Raw genomic sequence first — 27215 nt, 5'->3', positions numbered from 1 at the left:
GCTAGGATTACAGGCATGAGCTACTGCAGCTGGCCCTTTGTTTGTATGTAACAATGTTTTAAAGTCTGTAGCTATTGTCTTGCCACATGCTTCAAATAATGATTCTCTTAGCAAAGCAGAACAAAATTACAATAATAATCAAAACCTCACCTTCTTAAATTCCTGGCCTTACATTGATCTAGACAATATTTATAAATCTCTTCTATGACCTGTTTAGAGAAGACCTCAAGGGAGGGCTAAGAATGAAAAATTTCACTCTCTCAGAGAACATGCACTGCAAACATTCAGTAACCTGTATCTTCCAATGAAGCAAATGACATTTACAGAAAATTATCAAAATTGACTAAATTGGTAGTGAACTGAGCCCTCACTTATCAGCAAGCCTTTTGAAACCCAACTAATCGGTGATTAGCAATGCTTCTCTGATTTTTTTTTTTAAAAACCCTTGTTTCTTCTAAGTCTAAACTAAAATCCTCACCACAAATATTATATAATATTTTGAAAAACTGCATTTTCACTTGAAGTTTCTTTTCTGTAGGAACAAGAATTCCATATAAATTCAGAGAGGTTTTTTGTTGTATTTCACAATCAAAAAAATCTCGTTTTTGAGCCAGGCACAGTGGATCACGCCTGTAATCCAGCACTTTGGGAGGACGAGGCGAGCAGATCATTTGAGGCCAGGAGTTTGAGACAAGCCTGGCCAACATGGTGAAACCCCATCCCTGCTGAAAACACAAACTTAGCCAGGCGTGACAGTGCGCTCTTGTAATCCCAACTACTGGAGAGACTGCAGCAGGAGGATCGTTTGAACCCGGGATGCAGAGATTGCAGTTAGCTGAGATCAGGCCACTGCACTACAACCTGGGCGACAAAGAAACTCCGTCTCAAAAAAGAAAATGACAAAAAATTTTTTTCTTTAATGCTAATATACATTATGCAAGAATTCAGTCATTAAAATGTATGTTTACATTTTTGTTCCATAGACTTCATTAACAGACTTTGGCATAATCAGTATTTAGTGACTAAGAAGAAAATAATGATTATTACCTTTTCCGATTAAATCATCACATTGTTTGTCAAAACTCCGACACTTTCCTTTAAAACAGAAGGCTCCACCCGAATCACAATATTCTCCATCGCGTGCATAAGTGTCAGGCATACAGTGTGAACGGTTCCCATTGCAAAATTCAGTGAAATCGCATTCTTTATCAACTGATTTCCTACAAATTGTATTAACTGGTTTGAACTAGGAAGAAAGAGAAACATAAAATATTAAAATATTAAATATTCATGATATTTATTTCTCAGTAGACTCTAAATGCCAGTCCATTTCTTTCCCATAAGTTTCTAATAGCAATCAGAAAATTAAATCTTCTTGTTAACTACTTAAGCATCACACGGTATTCTTAAAATATCTCCTTTTAAAACCTGCAATGTTTTTTAAGTGTTTGTGATGAGGATTTATCATTTTATAAACGGCTGCTGATTTCTTCTTTGGGATTGATATGAAGAAACCAGAAACTGCCCAACTGAGCATAGCCATAATGGATTACAGGTAATTTTTATACTCCCTCGCTCCACTTTGTCTTTCTTTCCTTTATGGATGTCTGCTTATCTTTGGGTTTCTAGCTTCTCTTATAAGCATTACCCATATTTTTATGCACAAGAAATTTAATCACATAAATGATTAAGATATTCTAAGAACACAAAGAAGAAAATTTCATATTTCAAATTTTATGTTGCAAAAAACTTAAAAATAACTTTCATGATTACATATTTCTGATCTCTTCAGCATTTACTCTTTAGCTGATTGCTTCTGGGCTTCCCTTTTCATAAACCTGCTTTTTCTAAGAAGCATGTAATCATCATCTCTGAATACTCTTCTTTCTTCAACACGTGCCCCAATCTCCCATGGCTGTGGTCATTATCCTATACAAAGTAAATAAAAATTTTCCTAGCCTTCAAAGGCACTGAAGGCCCGGCTTACATAACATTTATTTATCTTCTCAGAATTGGGTTCTGCCAAATTTTTCTTAAGTTTTCAAGTATTTACTATCTGCACCAAATCTCACACAAATTCTACAGGTGGTGGATGAGAAGACAAATTCAATATCCACTTGTATCACTCAAGTTTACAGAGTAAACATTTAATTCAAAACCAATAATTCAAAGTGTTTATAAAGGAAAATTTGCATGTGTATAATGAGAAAGTATCAATACTTGTTTCTTCAGAATTTGTTTCCTTTTACAAGGAAAATATTATTCTAACATTTTTAAAAAATACCTATGAACATTCACTTCCTCAAATGGTTTTTGAATCAAGTTTTATCATCTGGCTGGCTCCTCCATTGAGAGGTTAAAAAAAAACTCTTAAAAGTATTTTATGATCACCATTCTAACTGGCATGAGATGGTATCTTAACGTGGTTTTGATTTGCATCTCTCTAATGACCAGTGATGATGAGCTTTTTTTCATATATTTGTTGGCTGCATAAATGTCTGCTTTTGAGAAATGTCTGTTCATATCCTTCGCCCACTTTTTGTGGGGTTGTTTTTTTCTTGCAAATTTTTTAAGCTCTTTGTAGATTCTGGATATTAGCCCTGGGTAGATTGCAAAAATTTTTTCCCACTCTGCTGGTTGCTGGTTCACTCTTAAAAATCAGGAGACAATAGATGCTGGAGAGGATGTGGAGAAACAGGAATGCTTTTACACTGTGGGTGGGAGTGTAAATTAGTTCAACCATTGTGGAAGACAGTGTGGTGAGGGATTCCTCAAAGACCTAGAACTAGAAATACCATTTGACCTAGAAATCCCATTACTGGGTATATACCCAAAGGATTATAAATCATTCTGCTTTAAAGACACATACACATGTATGCTTATTGCAGCACTGTTCAAATAGCAAAGATTTGGAGCCAACCCAAATGCCCATCAATGATAGACTAGATAAAGAACATGTGACACATATACACCATGGAATCCTACGCAGCCACAAAAAAGGATGAGTTCATGTCCTTTGCAGGGACATGGATAAAACTGGAAACCATCACTCTCAGCAAACTGACACAAGAACAGAAAACAAAACACTGCATGTTCTCACTCATAAGTGGGTGTTGAACAATGAGAACGTATGTACACAGGGAGGGGAACATCACACACTCAGGCCTGTTGGGGGTGGGTAGGGAGATAGGGGAGGGAATAGTAGGGGGTAGGGGAATAGGAGAGCTATAGCATTAGGAGAAATACCTAATGTAGATGGCTGGGTGATGGATGCAACCAACCACCATGGCACATGTATACCTATGTAACAAACCTGTGCATTTTGCGCATTCTGCACCCCAGAACTTAAAGTATCATAATTTAAAAAATATTTTATTTTGTATGTATATGAGAGTTATGACTTTAGAATATTGAAAAAATATATTTTCACAATCATGGAGATAAAATTAAATAAACTGAATTGTGTGGCTCAAGAAGTGCACCTCATGGGCTCATCTTTTTGTTCGGGATCTCAACTTTATTGTTATTATTATTATTATTTCAATAATTTGAGGGAACAGGTAGTGTTTGGTTACATGGATAAGTTCTTTTGGTGTGATTTCTGAAATTTTGTTGTACCCATCACTCAGTCAATGTACACTGCACCCAATGTGTAGTCTTTTATCCCTCACCCAACTCCCATAGTTTCCCTCAAATCTCAAGAATCCATTATATTACTCTTAAGCCTTTGCATCCTTATAACTTAGCTCCCACTTATGAGAACATATGATGTTTGGTTTTCCATTCCTGAGTTACTTCACTTAGAATAATGGTCTCCAACTCCATCCAGGTTAGGCTGAGTCGTATTCCACTGTGTGTGTGTGTGTGTGTGTGTGTATACATTGTGTGTTTGTGTGTGTGTGTGCGTGCATATACAGATATACACACAATGCAATTCTCATCAAGATACCATCATCATTCTTCACAGAACTAGAAAAACAATCCTATAATTTAGAGAACACAAAAAGAGCCCACATAGCCAAAACAAGACTAAGCAAAAATGACAAATGTGAAGGTATCACATTACCTGTGTGTGTGAGTATGTATACATACATATATACACATATATACATTAGCTGCATGTGTATATCTATACACACTCACTCACACACACGTAAATATACCACAAATTCTTTGGTTCTTTATCCACCTGTTGGTTGATAGTCATTTAGACAACTTCCATATTTTTGCAATTGTGAACTGTGCTGCTATAAATATGTGTAAACAAGGGTCTTTTTCATATAATGACTTATTTTCCTCTGGGTAAATACCCCAGAGCAGGATTGCTGGATCAAATGGTAGATCTACTTTTGGTTAAAATTTACATTAAAATTTTGAAATATCTTGATACAATCCATAATAATCACACAGTATACTAAAACTTATCAGAGTCAGCAAAAATCATTCTAGTGGGGAAGTTTATAGCAATAAACATCTACATCAAAAAAGAAGATATCAAAAATCAGCCTAACGTTAATTACACCTCAACGAACTAGAAAAACCAAAGTTCAATATTAGTAGAAAAAAATGAAATAGAGATAAGAACAGAAATAAATGACATAGAGACTAGAAAAAAAGCAAAGAAACTGATAAATATTGGTCAATTGTCATAGTGAAGTTACATATTAACTTTTAGGTTTTTGTCTGATAGAATAGGAAATAATTCCTATCATTTAGATAAGATAACCAAATACATTATTGTTTATTTCCTGTGGATATTAACCAGTCTTGAACTTAGCAATATTATTCTAACGTTCTTTTGTTTCCAAATCCTATTTATATAGTTTCGTTGCATACTTTTGAACAAGCCTATTATTCTTCCTAGTTCCCTCATTACTTAGTTCAATAAAACTCTGACACATAAATTTTACTTTCAGAGTAGCCCTTTTGAATTTATTGAAAATTATGCTTTTCTCAGAGTCACTTTATTATTTTTGGTTATTCGTGTGTGTGTGTGTGTGTGTGTGTGTCCAGAAATCTGTGGCAATCTCAACATAAAATGATTATAAAGAATAGCTTACTGAATTAGCATATTTTCAAAAAACAATTCCAAAAATATATATGCATTGTACCCCAAATATATACCTGTTAAATAATTAGAACAAATGCTGTTTTTAAGGTTAGGAAATTGTGAGCCTATAATGTGACTTAACAAGATGGGTAATGGATTTTTTTATTTTTTAAAGGTTTATTACATATTTATTGCCAAAATTTTGAAGTAAACAAAATGTCTTTCAATAAATAAATACATACACAAACTCTTGTACATTCATATAATTGAATATTATCCAGCAATAAAAAGCAATTAGCTACCAAGCCGTGAAATATAGCTATAGAACACAGGTGAACTATAAATGTATGTTGGTAATCGGAGGAAGCCAATCTGAATAGACTACATGCTATATTCTTACAACTATATGACATTCTGAATGACTAAAGTATAGACATAAATTTAAATCCAAACATTCTGATTTCAGTTTTGTTCTATTATGCCACATCATTTCTCATATTATATTATTTTCAATAATACCTCCATATTCTTATTTACTTTTTCTTTTTAGAGATATCGACTGCTCCACTGACATACTGGATGACATTTCCATCATTCTACAATTCTCACTTTAAAAGCTTCAAGGTTACCATTTTAATAGTTATTTCCCACAGCCTAAAAATATGCTCAAATAGTTTTATTTTCACTTATTATCAACTAACACAACTTTTGAGTCCACAATCAGTAAATTCAGGAGAAACATATTTCATGGCTACTAGGTGGGAGTTCATCTTCGTCATGGTGAACTTTTCTGTTTTTAACTTTATTGAGGTTTAATTCATAACTTACATACCATAGAATTCACCTATATTAAGTGTACACTTCAGTGCTATTTTAAGAAAATTTACATATTTGTGCAACAAGCACCACAATCCAAGTTTAGGACATTTCTATTACCATAGGATAAGATCCCTGGTATCCATTTATAGTTCATCCTCATGCTTGTGGCTGGCCCCATGTAACCACTAATCTACTTACTGTCTCTATACATTTGCCTTTTGGAAGCTTTTCTACAAATAAAATCATGAAATATAAGGGATTTCGTATTTAGCTTCTCTAGTATAGTAGTGTTTTTAAGATTGTAGTATGTATGAGTATTCTGTCATGTTTATTGCTCTCTAGTATTCCATTGTATGGATATATCATAAATTTTGCCAATTAGTTTATAGATACTTGAGTTGTTTTCAGATTCTGGTCATTGAATAATGTTGTTATAGACATCCATATTCAAATTTTTGTAAGCACATGTTTTCATTTCTCTTGGGTAGACCTAGGAGTATAATCAATCCTTTGGTCAATTGGTAAACTTATGTTAAACTGTTTAAGAGACTGTCAAACTGTTTCCAAAAGTAGTAGCAACACCACTTTTGGGTTCTACTAGCAGTGTATGAGTTCCTGTTTCTCTGTTTTCACCAATATTTGTTATTTTCTGTCATTTGATTACAGCCATTCTAGTGGGTGTCTCATAGTATCTTGTTTGAATGTATACATTTCTAATGACTAAGAATGTCTTCACTATTTTTCATGTATTTACTATTCCATGTATTTATTATTTTGTATATATTTCTATATATTTTATATATCATTGAATATAACTTTGTATATATTTGCCTATTTTCTTTGATAAAATACCTGTTCAAATATTTCATACATTTGTAATTGAATTGTTTCCCTTCAGTTGTTGAGTTGTTAGCATTATTAACAGATTATGTACACAATTACTATATCAGAAATACAATTCATAGATATTTTCTTCCTCTCTGTGGCTTGTCTTTTTGTTGTCTTAATCATGTTTTCTGAGGCACGAAGGATTTCAATTTCGATGAAGTCCAGTTTACCAACTATTTCTTTTATGAATTATGCTTTTGGTGTTGTATCTTGGAAATTTCTACCAAATTCAAGTTTATGAATATTTTTTCCTATGTTTTCTCCCAACAGATGCATAGTTTTAACTACTGCAGTTAGGTTGATTTTCTATTTTAAGTTAAATTTTGTGTATGACATAATAGAAGGGTCCAAATTCACTTATTTGTATGTGGATAGTGAATTGTCCCAATAGCCTTTGCTGAAAAGACTATTATTCCTTTATCAAATTGTTTTGACTCATTTGTCAAAAATCAATTGACTATAAATATAAGAGTTTATTTCTCGAATTTCAAGTCCATCCTATTTATCCATGTATTTATTGTTATGCCAGTACAATGTTAAGGTAGAATACTTTAGCTTTGTTGTGATTTTTGAAACATGAAATCGTGGCTCCATCAATTTGTTCTTCAGGATTGTTTTAGCACTTCCAGGTCCTCTGCATTTCTAGAATTTTGGGGATGATCTCATCTATTTCTGTAAAGAAGGTCTACTGAAATTTTGCCAAAGATTGTCTTAAATCCATAGATCAATTTGGAGATGTACAGAAAAGAGTTAACATAGCAGACTCAAGACTGCTATACTTAGAAAGCTCTATTCACAGGGCTGAGTTAGAGTTCCTACCATTGCCTAATTAATAAGTCACTGTGCCTTAACTGTTTAGACCTTATTATTTGCAATGAACAACTAATTTCCATCTAAGACACTGGAATTTTGGTAGATGCTAGGCAAAAGAGGCCTATGTGACCAGCCTCCAATAAAAACCTTAGGCTCTGGGATCCTGCCAGTTAACATTTCACACATGTTGTCATAATTCATTGCTGTAAGAATTAAGTGCACCTTGGGTAACTCTACCAGAAAATGACTCTTGGAAACCTGTGACTACTTTCCTTCATACTGGACCCATAAGCCTTTTTTCTTTGCTAATTTTCCTTTATATCCTTTTCTGTAATAAATTATAGTGATAAATACACTCTATGTTCAGTGATGTATCTCCCTACTGATTTAGTGAACCAAGGGGTAATACTGGGGACCCCTGGCAGGAAGGAGAATCGCTGTCTTAACAATACCATCTTTCAACTCATTCACATGGAATAGCTCACCATTTATTTAGGTTTTTGTATTTTTCTCAGAAATTGTTTGCTGTTTGTGTATATCTTGTATTTTTAATGTATGCCTAAGCATTTATTTTTATATTGTGGATGAAAATCTTTTCTTAATTTTATTTTTGTATTTTTCATTGCTAGTATATAGAAATGAAATTCATTTTTGCACAGCAATTGTGTATCATGTGACTTAGCTGAATTCATTCATTTGTTCAAACAAGTATTTTGGTAAATTTCCTAAGATTTTACATACACAGGATTATGTAATCTGCAAATAAAGACAGTTATACTTTTTGTCTTCCAAATTAGATGCATTTTAATTTTTATTCCTACCTAATTTTACTCTCTTGGACTTCCAATACAATGTTTAGTAGAAGTACTGAGAGCTTATATCCTCACTTTCATTCTAATTTCAGGGTGGAGAGCACCGAGAATTTCATGGTTAGTATGTTGTTAACTGTAGGTTTTTCATAAATACTTTGCATCAGATAGGGGAATTTCCCTCCTATTTAGAATTTGTTAATAATCTATAATGGGTGTTAAATTTTGTTATATCTTTTCTCTGTATTACTTGAGATGACCTTGTACTTTCTTGTCCTTTATTATATTAGTATGACGTGTTATGTTAACTATATCACTTTTGCATTACTGAGATAATCCTTTTTGGTCATGGTGGATACTTCCTTTTATTTTCCTTGATTCTGTTTGCCATTTTTGAAGGATTTTTTTGCATCCATATTCATAAGTGATGTTAGTCTGTAGTTTTCTTTTCTTGTGATGTCCTTGTCTAGCATTAGTATCAAGGTAATACTGTTCTCATAAAATAAACTTAGAAGGGTTCCTTCCTCTTCTATTTTCTACAAAAGATTGTGGAGTATTTTGGTATTATCTCTTTATTAAATATTTGTTAGAATCTACCAGTGAAATAATCTGGACTTAGGTAGTGAATTATCAAACTGACCTGAGCTTTACCTTTATGTAGTTGCTCTATCAGGAGATTTGTCTCTGGAAAGAGCACATGAAATATTTTATCTCAAAACAAACTGGCATTAGAATTGAGCAGCAAATTATGGTGGAGCACATCTGCGTAGTCATATAGACTCAGTCCAGTAAACCATTTTCCACTACACTATAGCAAATCTGTTGGTAAATTCAAGGAGCTGATATTCATGTGCAAATGAAATCATTTTTATCCCCTTTAGAACAAGAATCAATTTAAAAATTGTTTCACTAGTCAACCACCTTTTCTTTAGTTTAACATCTCCGTTTTTTTTTTCTTTCCAACTTTTTTTTAAGTTCAGGAGGCACATGCACAGATTTGTTGCATAAGTAAATTGTGTGTCACAGGGATTTACTGCACGGATAATTCTGTCACCCAGGTAATCATCATCATACCCAATAAGCAGTTTTTCGATCCTCGTTCTCCTCACACCCTCCACTCTCAACGAGGCCCTGGGGTCTGCTGTTTTCTTATTTGTGTCCGTGTGTACTCCCACTTAAAAGTGAAAATATGCAGTCACCAACATTTTATAATATGATTCCAAATCATCTTACCTAATTATGATTGGAGTTGACATTTTTGACAGAGAATTCATACTTAGAAAATAAATGTTAGCTACATACTTTAGTTTCTCAATCAGTAACACTGAAATAAAAATAATGATAAAATGAAACATGGGGCGGGGCATGGTGGCTCACGCCTGTAATCCTAGCACTTTGGGAGGCTGAGACGGGTAGATCGCCAGGTCAGGAGCTCAAGACCAGCCTGGTCAGCATAGTGAAACCCCGACTCTACTAAAAAAAAAATACAAAAAATAGCTGGGCCTGGTGGTGGATGCCTGCAATTGCAGCTACTCAGGAGGCTGAGGCAGAAGAATCACTTGAACCTGGGGGGCAGAGGTTTCAGTGAGTCGAGATCGCGCACCACTCCAGCCTGGGTAACAGTGCAAGAATCCGACTTAAAAAAAAACAAAAAACAAAAAAAACATGGCTGAATAATTTGAAGAGTCACATTGACTAGAACCGGTACACTATTTCTCTATTGGTCATTAAATTAGAGCAAAACAACCCCATCTATTTTGTAAAAATACAAAAATTAGCTGGACGTGGTGGCACACGCCTGTAGTCCCAGCTACTCGGGAGGCTGAGGCAGGAGAATTGCTTGAACCCGGAGCGGGAGGTTGCAGTGAGCCGAGATTGCGCCACTTCACTCCAGCCTGGTGCCTGGCGATGGAGCGAGACTCTGTCTCAAAAAAAAACAAAAACTTAGAGCAAAACAGACCACTTTTTTTATGCATACCCCATTCTCAGGATCTCTCTATGGCTTCATTTATCCCCTGAAGCCTCATTAAGGTTTAGCTCAAATGTCACTCCTCAGAAAGACATTTCCTGTTTACTCTGGCTAAAATACCGTCTCCCCTCACTTTCTATTCTATTGTCTTATTTTATATATATTTTTAAACACTTATCACTCTCTGAAACAATCGTGTTTAGTGTTTGTTTGTATGTTTATTCTCTTTACTATCTGCCACTAGATAGTGTGGTGTAAACTATTTCCTGAATTAGTGAATGAACAATTTTAAGCTGTAAATGAAGCTGTATATACATGTCTGCTTCTAATGCAAACTTTTCATCTCACCCTATTTTAGCAAGATTTGAAACATTGGGCTAGAATTCAACCTTCCTAGCTGCTGAAGTCTGCTTGTCACTGTGGGCTTTTTGGAGTCCAAGATTGCTGTAGTTGGTGGGTGGTGATGCAGGCTGAAACTTGAGACTATCTTGCAGAGGAAACAGGTTACTGTTTGGAGCTGAGGCAGGTCTGAAGGCTCAGATCACAAGAATCAGCCAAGATTCAAGGACCTTGGGCGTCTCCCTAGTGCCAGGTTTTACTGTGGTTGAACTGGTGTTGGTTAAAAGGTATGGTACTACTCACACTTCCATCTTTTCTCCCAAGCAGACAGTAACTTTCTCTGTGCTGTGCTGTGCTGCCAGGGGTTCAAAAAGGAGTGATGCAGGTAATGTAAAGCTGTCCTTCCTACTCTCTTTAATGCATCTTTTCTTATCATGCTACAACCAGGTACTATGACCTCTCACTAATACAGGAAGTATTAAGAATAATTTTTAGGCAGCTAGAAAGGGTAAAAGTCCTTGGTGGAATTTTACCCTTTCTAGCTGCCTAAAAATTTAATAAGAAGCATTGCCAAACCATTTCTTCTCTTAACAGAAAGCAGCCTGAGAAGTCAGGCATGGATATGCAACCTGACATCAAACTATACTATAAGGCTACAGTAATCAAAACAGCATGATACCAAAACAGAGATATAGAACAATAGAACAAAACAAAGGCCTCAAAGGCAACGCCACACATCTACAACCATCTGATCTTTGACAAACCTGACAAAAACAAGCAATGGGGAAAGGATTCCCTGTTTAATAAATGGCATTGGGAAAACTGGCTAGCCATGTGCAGAAAGCAGAAACTGGATCACTTCCTGACACCTTACACTAAGATTAACTCCAGATGGATTAAAGACTTAAACATAAGACCTAACACCATAAAAACCCTGGAAGAAAACCTAGGCAAAACCATTCAGGACATATGTATAGGTAAGGACTTCATGACTAAAACACCAAAAGCATTGGCAACAAAAGCCAAAATAGACAAATGGGATCTAATTAAACTCCAGAGCTTCTGCACAGCAAAAGAAACAATCATTAGAGTGAACTGGCAACCAACAGGATTGGAAAAATTTTTGCAATCTACCCATCTGACAAAGGGCTAATATCCGGAATCTACAAAGAACTAAAACAGATTTACAAGAAAAAAACAAACCTACTCAAAAGTGGGTGAAGGATATGAATGGACACTTTTCAAAAGAAGACATATATAAGGCCAATGACCATATGAAAAAATGCTCATCATCACTGGTCATTAGAGAAATGCAAATCAAAACAACATTCCATCTCACACCAGTTGGAATGGTGATCATTAAAAAATCTGGAGACAACAGATACTAGAGAGGCTGTGGAGAAATAGGAACACTTTCACACTGTTGGTGGGAGTGTAAATTAGTTCAACCATTGTGGAAGACAGTGTGGCACTTCCTCAAGGATCTAGAAATAGAAATACCATTTGACCAAGAAATCCCATTACTGAGTATATACCCAAAGGATTATAAATCTTTCTATTATAAAGATACATGCACATGTATGTTCGTTGGGGCACTGTTTACAATAGCAAAGACCTGGAACCGACCCAAATCCCCATCGATGATAGACTGGACAAGGAAAATGTGGCACATATGCACCATGGAATACTATGCAGCCATAAAAAATGATGAGTTCGTGTCCTTTGTAGGGACATGGATGAATCTGGAAACCATCATTCTCGGCAAACTGACACAAGAACAGAAAATCAAACACCACATATTCTTAGTCATAGGCGGGTGTTGAACAATGAGAACACATGGACACAAAGAGGGGAGCATCACACACTGGGGTCTATTGGAGGGGCTAGGGGAGGGACAGAAGGAGGTGGGGAGGTTAGGGAGAGATAATATGGGGAGAAATGCCAGATACAGGTGACATGGGGATGGATGCAGCAAACGACCTTGCCATGTATGTACCTATGCAACGATCCCACATGATCTGCACATGTATCCCAGAACCTAAAGTACAATAATTAATAAATAAATAAATAAATAAAAATTAAAAAAAGAAAACTAGAAGCCTTTTTTTTAATGTTATATTTACTAAGATTCTGGCAATAAGGCACAGCATACCAAGCTTGCCATTCAACTTGTTTATGATAAAGTAAGTCACAGGTACAATATGAAGGTTTTTTTTAAAATCAAACCCTGCTTTTTACATGCTAAATATTTTGGCCAGTAGGCCATTTAACATAGTAATGAACTTAAGACAGCAAGAGTGAGGAGTAAACAAAAGCTAAACATTACAGCCTAAATAAAATTCATACAAAAAAATAAACTATTGCTGGTTACACAAAATGTTCCTGACCGGTTAAAACTTAGTATAAAACATGCATTTTAGAATCTTTATCTATCAAGGTTAGAAAGTACGATAATTCTTCTCCCATGCCAAAGTATAATCAAAATTAATTCAAATGGCATAATGGGTTCTAGTGCTAAAAAATATTCATTATTATTGACGTGGAAGTAAATCCCAGAGCTTCTGGGGTTTTCTTGTGCTGCAAATGGCTGGTTCTCTGGTTCACTCAAAGCAGCATATGACAGCATCCAAGGATGACACTAAGCTCAGTAAAGGGCAAGACTGTTGGTAGCCAGCTCTGACCTTCCCATGAAGCATGGCTACTGTGTCCACAATACAGAATGTGTGAGGATCAAAGGCACACTATTCTGCTAGCTAAGGAGATCACAAACCATCTCCCTCTCCAACCCTAAAAGCTCCTTCCCCAGGTAAATAAAAGTATATGGGGGGGGGAAAAATAAAATACACTTATCTACAGAGTAAGGGTTTTGAAATATTAATGTAATACCTCCTTCAAAATTTCAACTAGAGTCATCTGGTCATTTCTGATTACATCTTAAAGATGTATCCAGATTCAGTTTCTGTTGGTTTATCCTTAGACACTTCTGTTCAAAGTATTAATTTTATTCCAAAATATCTTAACCAGTAGTACGATTGCAGTGTATTATCTCCCAGAGTTATCAAGCACTGGAAGAGAAAAATAATCAGATGTTCAAGCAGCAGGCAACATTTATGGTTCTTTCACACAGTGGCATCTGAGTGGCTACTGAATAGTCCAGGAATAATTCTAAAAACCAGAAAATTCATGCATTATAGTACATATGTTGTAATTTTCACAGCTGAAACTTCCTTAGACATTGTACTTTCTATATAAGGGAGTCCTGATTTTTCTTAATGTTATGGTGAGTCAGGACTTGAACTAGTAGCCTTCTTTTTCTCCTTCTTACTGTGTTTCTAGTGCTTCTTTTTCTTTTTTGTTTTTTTCTGCTGATTTTTCTCATTCTTCACTGCTTGCTTCTTTTTCTGCTTGTACCTCCTCAATATACTCTGATTCTGACATGGACTCACCCAGATGATAAAGGTTTGTCTTTGGAATACATATTTCTCTTTTTTTGCTGAGTCTTTTAATGTCCTTTTCTTTCTCAGTTGCATCTTTTGACCTCTTTTTCTTTTTTAAACTATTCTTACTGTGTGATTCAGTTTCTGACATGGAGCTTTCAGAAGATGTATGTGAATGGTTTTTCTGTTTCTTTCTCCTTTTTTCTTGTTTCTTATCCTCATCTTTAGAATCAGAAGAACTGCTGGAAGAATCAGAGCTTGATGAAGAAGACCTACCAGATTTCTTCTTTTCTTTTTTCTTTCTGTCTTTTTCTTTCTTTCTTTTTTTTTGGATAAGCTTTCACTTCCACTTAACAATTTCTCCTCGTGTTTTTCTAGTTCTTTCTTCCAGTTCTCATTCATTTTTTTTTTTCAAATTCAGCCAAAACTTGGGAGTCTTTCTTTTTCTTTTCTAGTTGCTCTATTACTTCTTCCCAGAGAGGCCTTGGTCAATTCAGATAATCCTGTATTTTTGGCCCTAAAGACTGGATTGGACCCCTTGATCTTGTCACTGCTATTGGGTTCATATAGGCCACGTGATTGTCCCACTTCTCCGTGGTGCTGTGCTGAGCACAGTCCCAGACCGAGAGAAACAGGCCAGAGAGACGGCTGAAGTGGGCCCACCACAGGTCCTTCTACCGTCCCCTAGAAGTTTTTATTTGTCAATACTGGCAACTGTACCTGGTACCCAGCTACATTCAATATGGTGTCTCCTGCTCTTTTTTTTTTTTTTTTTTTCTGTCACCACATTTATGGGTATCATGACAGCCTTCAAGTAAAATCACAGGTAGAGGTATCATGGCTGCCGCCAGATGGAGGCTGCATTTGCATAATAGAAGACTAGGGTGGGAGGGCCAGTTTTCTAGGGATGTAAATGGCACACCTGGCGAAACCAATTCCCTGAGCCCTATATAAATTAATAAGCCTCTGTACAAGCCTCTGTACAAAACTGACTGTTCTACAGGAAACAGGAGCCTTTTCTGGTGACCCACTTTCTCATTATAAGAAAGCTTTTTCTCTCTCACTTCTTCTTTTTCTATTAAATTTTCCACTCCTAAACCCACTCCTCATGTGTGTCCATGTCCTGAATTCTTTCTTGATCACGACAAAGAACCAGGGTATATAACCCAGACAATGGAGCCATTTCATCACCTGGCTTCCTTCGCTCTTATGAAGGTATTTTCATGCATAAACAGTTATTCAAATTGATGTTTCTGTGAGGGAACAATCACTGGAGAGTCCTATTCCACCATCTTGCTCTATCTCTTGTCCACCAGGAATTCATTAAATGGTGTCAATAAGACAGACCAAATGCTTGTAACAATAACTGATATATTGGAATCATATATAATATAAGTTGGAAAATTAAGCTGGGAGAGAAGCATTAGGCATTATGTACAGAGAGTGATAGATTACTGAATGGATTTAAGTATGATAGTGGGTCTTATGTTTCTTGGAAATAATATGGTGGCAAGGACTGAACATGTTTCTGATATGTTTTCCATCTCCTTGAAACAAGTATTCCAAAAAATTTGATGCTGAGCCATTATCAGATACGAATTGCCACGTACCTTGCAATCTTTTGTACAGCACTCTCCAGAACCACATTGCACTTTAGGTTTCATTCTACATGTTGCAGGCTCACAGCATAATTTATGTGTACAATTCTGTAAAAAAAAAAAACAATTGGTAAGTGCTAATCATATACAATTAGGTACCATCAAATAAAACTGTGACATAAAACTTTACAAAGTATAAAGCTTTTCTAAAATTCACAGATTTTTCATAATTCATTCTTTATATGAAATTTATAGAAAATATCTCATTCAGTAATTTGTAAAATAAATGTATTGTCTTGAGGGGGGAGAAAAAGAGGGGGTTGAAAAAACACCTGTTGAGTATTACACTCACCAGCTCTGTGCAATCTGCCCATATAACGAATCTGCAAATGTACCCCCGTAAATAAAATAAAACTTGAAATTTTAAAAAAGAAATGTATTATGTTACTATATTTCATATAATTTCAATGATATTCCCATAGGGCCAAAACCTAGAGGAAACAGTTATCAGATATCTTATTAACTAGCATTCTCTTTAAACACTTTTTTATATTATTGATCTTATAACAGATCATATCAGCCAGATTTATTCATGCATAGAAACAAAAATTAACCTCCAAAATAGTTCATAAAATCACAAATGTTTACTGTTTTCTCAACGCCTCCACTTAACTTCTTTGGAAAAAAGTGAAAAACTAAAGAGTCTAGCGCTACAATGTCAAATATGATAACCACTAGCCATGTGTAGCTATTTAAATTTAAATTAACTTTTAATTATTAACATTAAATAAAACTAATAATTAATGTACTCAGTCATATAAGCCACATTTTGAGTGCTCAACAGACACAGGATTAGTGAAAAGTGTATTGTATGGCACAAAAGGCCACTTCCATAATTATGGAAAGTTCTGTTGAGGAACACTGCTCTAGAAAATGGATGTTTAATTTTACAGTATGGTTTGTATTTATTTATTGGACCTAGCATAAATTTTGTCCTTATTTCTCTTACTGTGGTGAATAAGATTGTTTTATTTTCAAAAACAAAGTCAAGTTTACATTATTAAAATAAGCCCAGATATTTCTTGCTAATATTTGTTTAGAATTTATGTATCTAAGTTCATGAGTGAGTCTGGTCTCTAATTTTCTTCACTTATAATAAGCTTCTCAAAGATTTTTTTGTGTCAGGTTTACACTGGCTTATAAAATGAGTGGAGCTTTGTTTGAAAAAAATAGATTATTTCCTCCTTCAATATTAGAATTTATTAGATAATCTACTGGGCTAGTGGCTGTTGTCAGAAGTTTTTAAAATACAGATACAACTCTTTTGTTAGTTTTAAGAATATTTTAATTTGTTTTCCCTTGAGTCGCTAACTGTAACTTTTGCCATTCTAGTAGTCTTTCATATTCACTGAATATTCATATTTATTAATATAAAATTTTTCATTATGTCCTTTTACTAGCTGTAGTTTCTGAAGCTTTTTTAATTATTATTCTTTTTCAGTCCTGATATTGGTTGTTTATACCTCTTAATTGGTTTAATTAGTGTTATTTGAAAAATTTTAACTTTATTTTAGTTCTTTCAAGGAATCAAGTTTTCTTCCTCTATAAGCTATTATATAATGATTGCTTATTTCTTAATTCTTGCTTTTATCTTCACTATTTATACATTTAAATCTATAAATTTTCATTGAAATATGGTTATAGATATATTGTTGAGTTTTGATATCTAATTTTCATTGTAATATGTTCACCTGCTGGAAATTTAAAAGCATACTTTTTTTAACTTTGCAAATATTGGGGATATTCTGGTTATGTTAATTGGTTTATTGAGTGAATTTCTCAGCAGATAAATAGTGAGGTGATCTATTTCTTGATTTCTACTTTGCTGCAATGTACTTGGTAAACATACTCATGTGAATCTTTTCTTTCCCCTGGAACACTATGCAGACTTATGTCTAGATACAAAACATATTTGAAGCATATTGTTGAGTAAGAAAAGCAATTTTCTAAAAATGCATAGAATATGATTTGTCCAGAATTTTCTCTGCAGAATTATACCCCATATTTCTATAGATACATATATATATATATAAATATAGAATAAAATATCTGAAAAAATATATACAAAGCTGTTAACAAAGGGGACTTTATATATGGGAGTGATGGTCCCAAGAGGAAATTTTACTTTTATCTTTAATGTTTGATGTTTTTACAATTATCATATATTTGTGTATAATTTACACAATGCATAGCTACTTTGAAAATATATAAATTTCACCCCAGTTGTCTCATAACCTCTAGAGCTACATATGGCTTGGTCAAGACCCAGGATTAGCAGGCAGTGACTGGGATAAAATATTGACATGTTGAATATATTTATTATGGTTAAAAATGTGTTCCCAATACACAGTCAATACATTGTCCAAGTTCAATGCTAATAAAAAAATCTTAAAGGCAACTAGAGAAAAGGGTCAGATCATGTATAAAGGGAAACATATCAACTAACACTGAATTTCTCAATGGATATCTTACAAGCCAGGTGAGATTGGGAGCTTGTTTTCAGCATTTTTAAAGAAATTCCAACTAAGAATTTCATATCTCATTAAACTAAGCTTCACAAATAGAGAAATAAAATATTTTCCAGATAAGCAAGTGCAAAGGGAATTCATTACCAAAAGACCAGCCTTACAAGAGATCCTTAAGAGAGTTCTAAACAAGGAAACAGAAGAATGATACATGCTACCACAAAAACACACTTAAATACCTAACCTACAGATCCTATAAAGCAATGCACAATAGAAATCACACAGCAGGCAGCTAACAACTTTATAATAGTAGCAAAACCTCACATATCAGTATCAACCTTGAATTTAAATGCTCTAAATGCCCTTTACAAAAGGCACAGAGTAGCAAGTTGGATAAAAACATAAGAACCATTTGTCTGCTATCTTCAAGAGACCCATATTACATGTAATGACACACATAGACTCAAAGTAAATGGTTGCAGAGACATCTATCATGCAAACACAAAACAGACAAAAAAAGAACAGTCGCTATTCTTAATCAGATAAAACAGATGTTAAACCAACAACAATTAAGAAAAGGACAAAAAATGACATTACATAATGATAAAGGGTTCAATTCAATGAGAAGATATAACTATTTTTAAAATATTTGCACCCAACATTGGAGCACCCAAATTCATAAAACAAGTAATACTAGACCTACCAAAAGACTTGGAAAGTCAAAAATAATAGTGGGGAACTTTAACATCCCCACTGACAGCATTAGACAGACCACTGAGGCAGAAAGCTAACAGAGAAATTCTGGCCTGAAATTATAGTCTTGACCAACTGGACCCAATAGACATCTATAGAACACACCACTCATCAACCACAAAATATGTATTTTTCTCATCTGTCCACAGAGCATACTCTACGATCAACCATATGATTGATCATAAAGCAAGTCTCAATACATTTTAAGAAATCAAAATCACATCAAGCATAATCTTGGACTATAGTGAGATAAAAATAGACATCAATACGAAGAACATCTCTCAAAACCACACAATTACATAAAAATTAAACAACTTGTTCCTGAGTATCTTTTGAATAAACAATGAAGTTAAGGCAGAAATCAAAAAATTCTTTAAAATAAATGAAAACAGACATAACAGCAAAATCTCTGGGATGCAGCAAAAATGGTGTTAAGAAGACATTTTATAGCAGCAAATGCTTGTGTCAAAAAGTTAGACCTCAGATTAACACTCTAACCTCACACCAAGAGGAACCAGGAAAACAAGGACACACTAACCCCACAGATATCAGAAAAAAAAGAAATAACAAAAGTCATAGAAGAATGGAATAATATTGAAACTCAAAAATACAAAGAATCAACAAAACCAAGGGTGCTTTTTGAAAGGATGAACAAGATTGATAGACCACTAGCTACATTAACAAAGAAAAAAGAGGGAAGATTCAAATAAGAATAATCAGAAATGACAAAGGTAACATTATAACCAACCACACAGAAATGCAAAAGATACAAGCCTATTAATAATACTTCTATGCACACAAACTAAAACATCTAGAGGAAATGGATATATTCCTGGAAACCCGCCATCTCTGAAGATTGAATCAGAAGAAATTGAAGCCCTGAACAGGCTAATATAGAGTTCAGAAATTGAATCAGTAATTTCTGATTGAATCAGTAAAAACCTACCAACCAAAAAAAGCCCCAGACCAGGTGAATTCACAGCTAAATTCAACCAGACATACAAAGAAGAGCTGGCAGCAATTCCATTGAAACTTCTAAAAGGAGGAACTCCTCCCTAACTCATTCTGTGAAGTCACCATAACCCTAATAAAAAAACCAGGCTAAGGCACAATGAAAAAAAGGAAAGCTACAGGCTATTATTTCTGACAAAAATAGACATAAAGATCCTCAACAAAATACTAGCAAACCAAATCCAGCACCACATGAAAAAGCTAATTCACCACCATCAAGTAGCCTTCATTCATGCAAGTTTGGTTCAATACATGCAAATCAACAAATATAATTAACCACATAAATAGAATTAAAAACAACAACAACCATATCCATTATCCTAAGTGAATTAATGCAGGAACAGAAAACTAAACACTGCATATTCTTACTTATAAGTGGGAACGAAACACTGGGTACTCATAGACATAAAGATAGCAACAATGGATACTGAGGGCTACCAAAGTGGGAAGTGAAGGAGGGAGGCAAGTGTGGAAAAACTATTGGGTACTAAGCTCAGTGCCTAAGTGACAGAATCAATTGTACCTGAAACCTCAGCATCACACAATACATCCAAAAAACAACCCTGCACATGTATTCCCCAATCTAAAATAAAAGTAGAAATTATAAAATGTAAATAAAATAATGTGTTTCCAGCAGCTCTTAGAAAAAATGTTTTATATATTTTAATTTGGTTATCTTTAATTTGTTGTTCAAATATTGTGCATCTTCAATGATTTTTTCATTTGCTTTTTCTATTGTTTCCTGCCAAAGATGTGTTAACACTTCTTAAAGTGATTAATTTATCTGTCTCTCTGCATAGAAAAATTTTGCTTTAAAATATTTTAAAACTATGTTTGGGTGATGTTTAATTTAGAATTATTGCAGGCATGCTGGACCTAGCCTGTTCTGGCTTGCAAGGGCCAATTTTTAAATTTTCAGAAATCTTGTGAACTGGTTGCTAACAAAGCCATTAACCAAAATTTAATTTCATTGATTTACAATTAAATAAATTGTATTTTTAAAAGTAGCAAATGTTGAAAGCATCATTCCTTATTTTCCTACACTTTAATTTTACCTATGCTTCTGATGATATTAGTGGCTATTATTAGTTTTTGGTGGAAATATTGTATAATGATCTGCTACCATTCACGTTTTTCCAACTCTGCATTTAATAATGTTACATTTGTCGCTTGAAATCCACCACTGTGGGGATGTTTAAAGGAAGAATTTCATCAAGTGCTACAAATCAAGGCCTAAATCAGATTTTGATGATTGTCATAGGGGCTAAAAGGTTTCAGTTTAATAAATATAGTTTGTATGAGGTTAAGAAATAATTCAACAGTAGCTAATATACCAGATTTAATAAAAATAAATTTATTTGGTAAGCATTAGAAAATTAGGATAGAATTCCAATGATCAAATCATGGTTGAATCACAATCATACACTGAGTTAACTATAGAATCAATGAAAGTATTCTGGGAGAAGCACTCTGGCAATATGAATTTACAGTAGAAAGTATTCTTGCTTAACTGAAAGCATGTACCCTTTGACTAACTTAGCTGCAATGAACTACATGCATCTAAAATGTTTAGTTTAATAAATTTTGCCATATGCATTTACCCATATACTCAAGTTACAGAACACTCCCATTGCCAACCAGAGGTACTCCTATTTATTGAAGTCAACCACTCCTTCATACTAAAGATTACTTTTCATCTTTTTGATAATTTCACATAAAAAATAATCTCATATAAACTTGTAAATCTGGCTCATTTCAATCAGCATAATCTTTTGTGATTCACCAATGCCAACATTTTGTTCATTTTTTTATTGCTGAGTAGTTTTCCAATGATTAGAAATAACACAATGTATCTGTCCACATGATGATGGATATTTGGATTGCTTCTAGTATTTGGCTGCCATAAATAAAGCAGCTCTAAACAGTCATGTGCAAACATTTTGGGGGACATATATTTTCATTTCTTTGGAATAAAAAGTACTCAGAGATGGAAATCTAGGTCAAAAGGAAAGTATATATTTAACTTTATAAGACATTGTCAAAACGTTTCAAATATTTTTACACCCAACTGGCAATTTATACAAACTTCAGCTGTTCTACATCTCAAGAAAACACTGTTTTTATCAGAAGGGGGTGTATTTTTGCAGACATTCTGATACATGTGAAGTGTATATGATGTGGTTTGAATTATTTTTCCCAGATGACTAGTGATATTAAACACCACTTCATTTTCTTATTGTCATTTGTAAGAAATTGTCTCTACTGTAAATTGTCCAAATTATTTTGCCCATTTTTATGAGTTCATGTGTCCCCTTTTAATTGAGTTGTAATATGTACTCTAAAAAAATATAGATTTGGTCTTTTTAGATTTTTTTTTAGTAGATAATATTTTTAGAGCATTGTTAGGATTACAGCAAAATTGGGCAGAAGAGAGAGATATTCCACATAACTCTTGCCCACCCACATACACAGCCTTCCTGATTATCAATATCTCAGAGTGGTACATTTGTTACAAATAATAACCCTACATTGACACACCATTACCACCTGGAGTTCAATTTTACATTCGTTAGGGTTTACTTTGGTGCTATATGTGATACGCATTTGAAAAATTCATAATGACATGTATCAAACACCATAGTATCATACGGAGTAGTTTCGCTGTCCTAAAAGTTCTCTGTGTTCTGCCTAATCATCCCTTCCTTCTCTTTAACCCCTAGGAACTGCTGATCTTTCTACTCTTCCCATACTGTTGTCTTTTCTAGAATATCATATCGTTGAAACCATGTGGTATACATAGTTTTTCAGATGGCTTCTTTTACCTAGTAACAAGTATTTTAAATTGCTTCATGTTTTTTCATGGCTTGATAGCTGAATTCTTTTTAACTCTAAATAGTGTCCCATTGTCCAATGTACCACATACTATTTATTCAGTTACCTATTTAAAAACATTTTAGTTGTCTCCAAGTTTTGGCAATCACAAATAAAGCTACTAGAAACATCTGTGTGCAGCTACTAGAAACATGTGTGTGCATGTTTTTTTGTAGATATAAATCCGTAGCTCTTTGGGGTAAATACTAAGAGAGTGATTGCTGGATAATATGGTGAGAGCATATTTAGTTTTCTAAGAAACCACCAACCTATTTTCCAAAATGTCTGTGCTATTTTGCATTCCACTCATCTTGCTTATTAAATAATAAATGAAAATTCCTGTTACCCCACAGCCTCATCAGCATTTTGGGTTTTTGGTGTTCTAGAATTTTGATCATTTAATAGGTATATAATGGTATCTTGGTGTTTTAATTTAAATTTCAACAATAATATACAATGTGGAGCATCTTTTTGTATTTGCTATCTATATATCTTTTCTGACGAGGTGTCTTTTAAAGTCCTTTGCCCATTTTTTACTCAGGTTGTTTGTTTTCTTATTGTTGAGTGTATTAGTCTCTTCTTACACATACATAAAAGCATATCTAAGACTGGGTAATTTATAAAGGTAAGAGGTTTAATTGACTCACAATTAAGCATGGCTGGGAGGCCTTATGACACTTAAAATCATGGCAGAAGCGGAAGCAAACACATCCTTCTTCACATGGCTGCAGCAAGGAGAAGTGCCGAGCAGAAGGGGAAAGCCCCTTATAAAACCATCAGATCTCAAAAGTAGTCACTCACTATCACAGAACAGCATTAGAGTAACTATCACCATGATTCAGTAACCTCTTACTGGGTCTCTCCCACAACACATGGGGATTATGGGAACTACAATTCAAGATGAAATTCGGTGGGGACACAGCCAAACCATATCACTGTGCCCATGGCCCTTCCCAAATCTCATGTCCTCACATTTTAAAACACAATCATGCTTTCCCATCAGGGCAAGTTCCTTCTGCCTAAGAGCCTGTAAACTCAAAAGCTGGTTACTTTCTAGATACAATGGAGATACAGACATTGGGTAAACACGCCCATTCCAAATGGGAGAAATTGGCCAAAATAAAGAGGCTACAGGCCCCATGCAAGTGCACAATTCAGTGGGGCAGTCAAATCTTAAAGCTCTGAAATGATCTCTTTGACACCATGTCTCACATCCAGATCACACTGATGCAAAAGGCGGGCTCCCACAGCCTTGGGCAATTCTGCCCCTGTGGTTTTGCAGGGTATGGACCCCCTCCCAGCTTCTTTCATGGGCTGACATTGAGTGTCTGTGGTTTTTCCAGATGTACGATGCAAGCTGACAGTGGATCTACCATTCTGGGGTCTGGAAAATCAATGGCCCTCTTCTCACAGCTCCACTAGATAATGCCATAGTGGGGACTCTCTGGGGAGGGGTTCAAACCCCACATTTCTCTTTTTTACTGCCTAGCAAGGTTCTCCATGAGGGTGCCACCCTGTAGCAAACTTATGCCTGGACATCCAGGCATTTCCATATATCCTCTGAAATCTAAGCAGAGGTTCCAAACCCCAGTTCTTGACTTCTGTGCACCCACAAGCTCAATACCATGTGGAAGCTGCTAAGACTTGGGGCTTGCATCCTCTGAAGCCATGGCCTGAGCTATGCTTTGACCCCTTTTAGCCATGATTGGGATGCAGGACACCAAATCCTGAGACTGCACAAAGCAGCAAGGCCCTGGGCCCCACCCACAAAAACCATTTTTTTCCTCCTAGGCCTCTGGGTCTGTGATGAGAAGGGCTGTGCTGAAGACCTCTACATGCCCTGAAGATGTTTTCCCCATTCTCTTGGTGATTAACATTGGCTCCTCATTATACAAATTTCTGGAGACAGCTTGAATTTCTTTTTCTCCTCAGAAAATGGGGTTTTCTTCTCTATCACATCATCAGCCTGCAAATTTTTCAAACTTTTATACTTTGCTTCCCTTTTACACATAAGTTCCAATTCCAAATTATATCTTTGTGAATACATAAAACTTAATGCTTTAACAGCACCCAAGTCAAATATTGAATGCTTTGTTTCTTAGAAATTTCTCCTGCTAGATACTCTAAATTATCTCTCTCAAGTTGAAAGTTTGATAGATCTCTAGTGCAGGGGCAAAATGCTGCTGGTCTTATGCTAAAGCATATCAAGAGTCACTTTTATTCCAGTTCTCAAGAAGTTCTTCATCTCCATCTGAGACCACCCCAGCCTGAACTTCATTGTCCACATCACTACCACCATTTTCATCAAACCTATTCAACAAGTCTCGAGGACATTCCAAAATTTCCCCAATATTCCTGTCTTCTTCTGAACCCTCCAAACTGTTACAACCTCTGTCTGTTACCCAGTTCCAAAGTCATTTTCACATCTTTGGGTATCTTTACAGCAGCAATAAACTCCTGGTACCAATTTGCTGTATTAGTTCAGTCTCACATGCTAATAAAGACATACCTGAAAGTGGGTAATTTATAAAGAAGTTTAATTGACTCACAGTTCAAAATGGCTGGGGAGGCCTCAGGACATTTACAGTTATGACAAAAGAGGAAGCAAACATGACCTTCTTCATGTGACAGCAAGAAGAAGTACCAAGCAAAAGGGGCAACAAAACCCTTATAAAACCATCAAATCTCATGAGAACTCACTCACTATCACTGTAACAGCATGAGGGCAACCAACACTATGATTCAATTACCTTCCATCAGGTCCCTCTCATAATGCATGGGGATTATGGGAACTACAATTCAAGATGAGATTTGGGTGAGGACACAGCCAAACTGTGTAACTGAGTTTTAAGAGACCTTTGTGTATTTTGGATAAAGTCCCCTTTAATGTCTGTCCTTTGCAAATATTTTATCAAAATCTTTGACTTATCTTTTCATTTTCTTGAAAGCATCTTTTTCAGAGAAGAAAGTTTTTAAATTTTAATACAGCCCATTTTCTCAATTATTTCTTTCATGGATGTGCCTTTGGTTTATCTAAAAAGTTATTGCCAAACCCAAGATCATATAGATTTTCTATTATGTTATCTTATAGAAGTGTTGTTTGGCATTTTACATTTAGGACTGTGATCCATTTTAAGTTAATTTACACAAAAGGTATAAAGTTTCTATCAATATTCACATTTTTGCACATGGATATCCAGTTTTAGCACCATTTGTCAAAAATACCGTCTTTGCTCCATCATATGGTTTTAACTTATTTATCAAAAATCAGATGACTATACTTATATGGGTCTGTTTCTGGGCTCTCTATCCCATTCCATCAATCTGTCTATTCTTTTGCAAATACTACACTTTCCTGATTGTTGTAGGTTTATAGTAACTCTTGAGTGAGGTAGTATCAGTCCTCAAACGTTGTGATTGTCCTTCTTGTGACTATTCTGAGTCTATTCCTCTCCATACAAACTTTAGAATTGGTTTTTCAGGATCTACAAACAACTTTCTGAGATTTTAATTGGGATTGCATTGAATATCTCGATCAAAATTGGAAGAACTGACATCTTACAATATTGGTTTCCTATTTATAAACATGGAATAATGCTCAATATATTTAGTTGTTTGATTCTTTTAAAATTAGAGTGTTATAGTTTTCCTCATATAGATCTTGAGGTTTTCTTTAGATTTATACTTAAGTATTTAATTTCAAGGAATAAGAATTGTAGATGGTATTGCATTTTTAATTTTATACTACACCTGTTCATTATTAGTATATATGAAAGAGGTGGACTTTTTTGTATATTTACCTTGTATCCTACAACCTTGTTATAACCACTTACTTGTTTCACATAGTTTTTGTTGTTGATTTTTTTCAGATTTTCTACATGGATTATCATGCCATTTGGGAACAATGACACTTTAATTTCCTTCCTCCTAAACTGTATCCATTTTATTTATTTTTATCATTTTATTGCATTACTTAGGGCTTCCAGTGTGATACCAAAAAGTAATGATGAAGAGAGACATCCTTCACGTGTTCTTCATTTAGTGAAAAAAGCTTCCAATTCCTCACAGGTATCGTTGTTAATATTTTTTATTGAGCTGAGGAAGTTTTTCTTATTATTTTTTTTTTGAGATGGAGTTTTGCTCTTGTTACCCAGGCTGGAGTGCAATGGTGTGATCTCAGCTCACTGCAGCATCCACCTCCTGGGTTCAGGCAATTCTCCTGCCTCAACCTCCTGTGTAGCTGGGATTACAGGCGCATGCCACCATGCCCAGCTAATTTTTTGTATTTTTAGTAGAGATGGGGTTTCATCATGTTGAACAGGATGGTCTTGAT

The 27215-nt window shown here is 34.8% G+C and overlaps 1 protein-coding gene and 1 pseudogene across 4 annotated transcripts in view; both read right to left on the bottom strand.

Moving 5' to 3' along the window:
• Nucleotides 1–27215, bottom strand: part of LOC100398050 (disintegrin and metalloproteinase domain-containing protein 5) — a 128564-nt gene that overhangs the window by 50048 nt on the left and 51301 nt on the right. For all 4 annotated transcript variants that reach the window (XM_078347533.1, XM_078347532.1, XM_035270343.3 and 1 more), the window contains 2 exons: nucleotides 15735–15830; nucleotides 1048–1246 (listed from right to left, as the gene is read on the bottom strand). In XM_078347533.1, coding sequence (XP_078203659.1) covers nucleotides 1048–1246; nucleotides 15735–15830 — 295 coding nt within the window. The remainder of the gene's footprint in view (nucleotides 1–1047; nucleotides 1247–15734; nucleotides 15831–27215) is intronic.
• On the bottom strand, nucleotides 13813–14842 carry LOC118146794 (protein FAM133B pseudogene; annotated as a pseudogene).

Source organism: Callithrix jacchus, chromosome 13, assembly GCF_049354715.1.
Source record: "Callithrix jacchus isolate 240 chromosome 13, calJac240_pri, whole genome shotgun sequence".
In the NCBI taxonomy this organism is placed as follows: domain Eukaryota; kingdom Metazoa; phylum Chordata; class Mammalia; order Primates; family Cebidae; genus Callithrix; species Callithrix jacchus.
The sequence above is the reverse complement of the archived record's forward strand: the minus strand, read 5'-3'. Positions and strand labels throughout refer to the sequence as shown.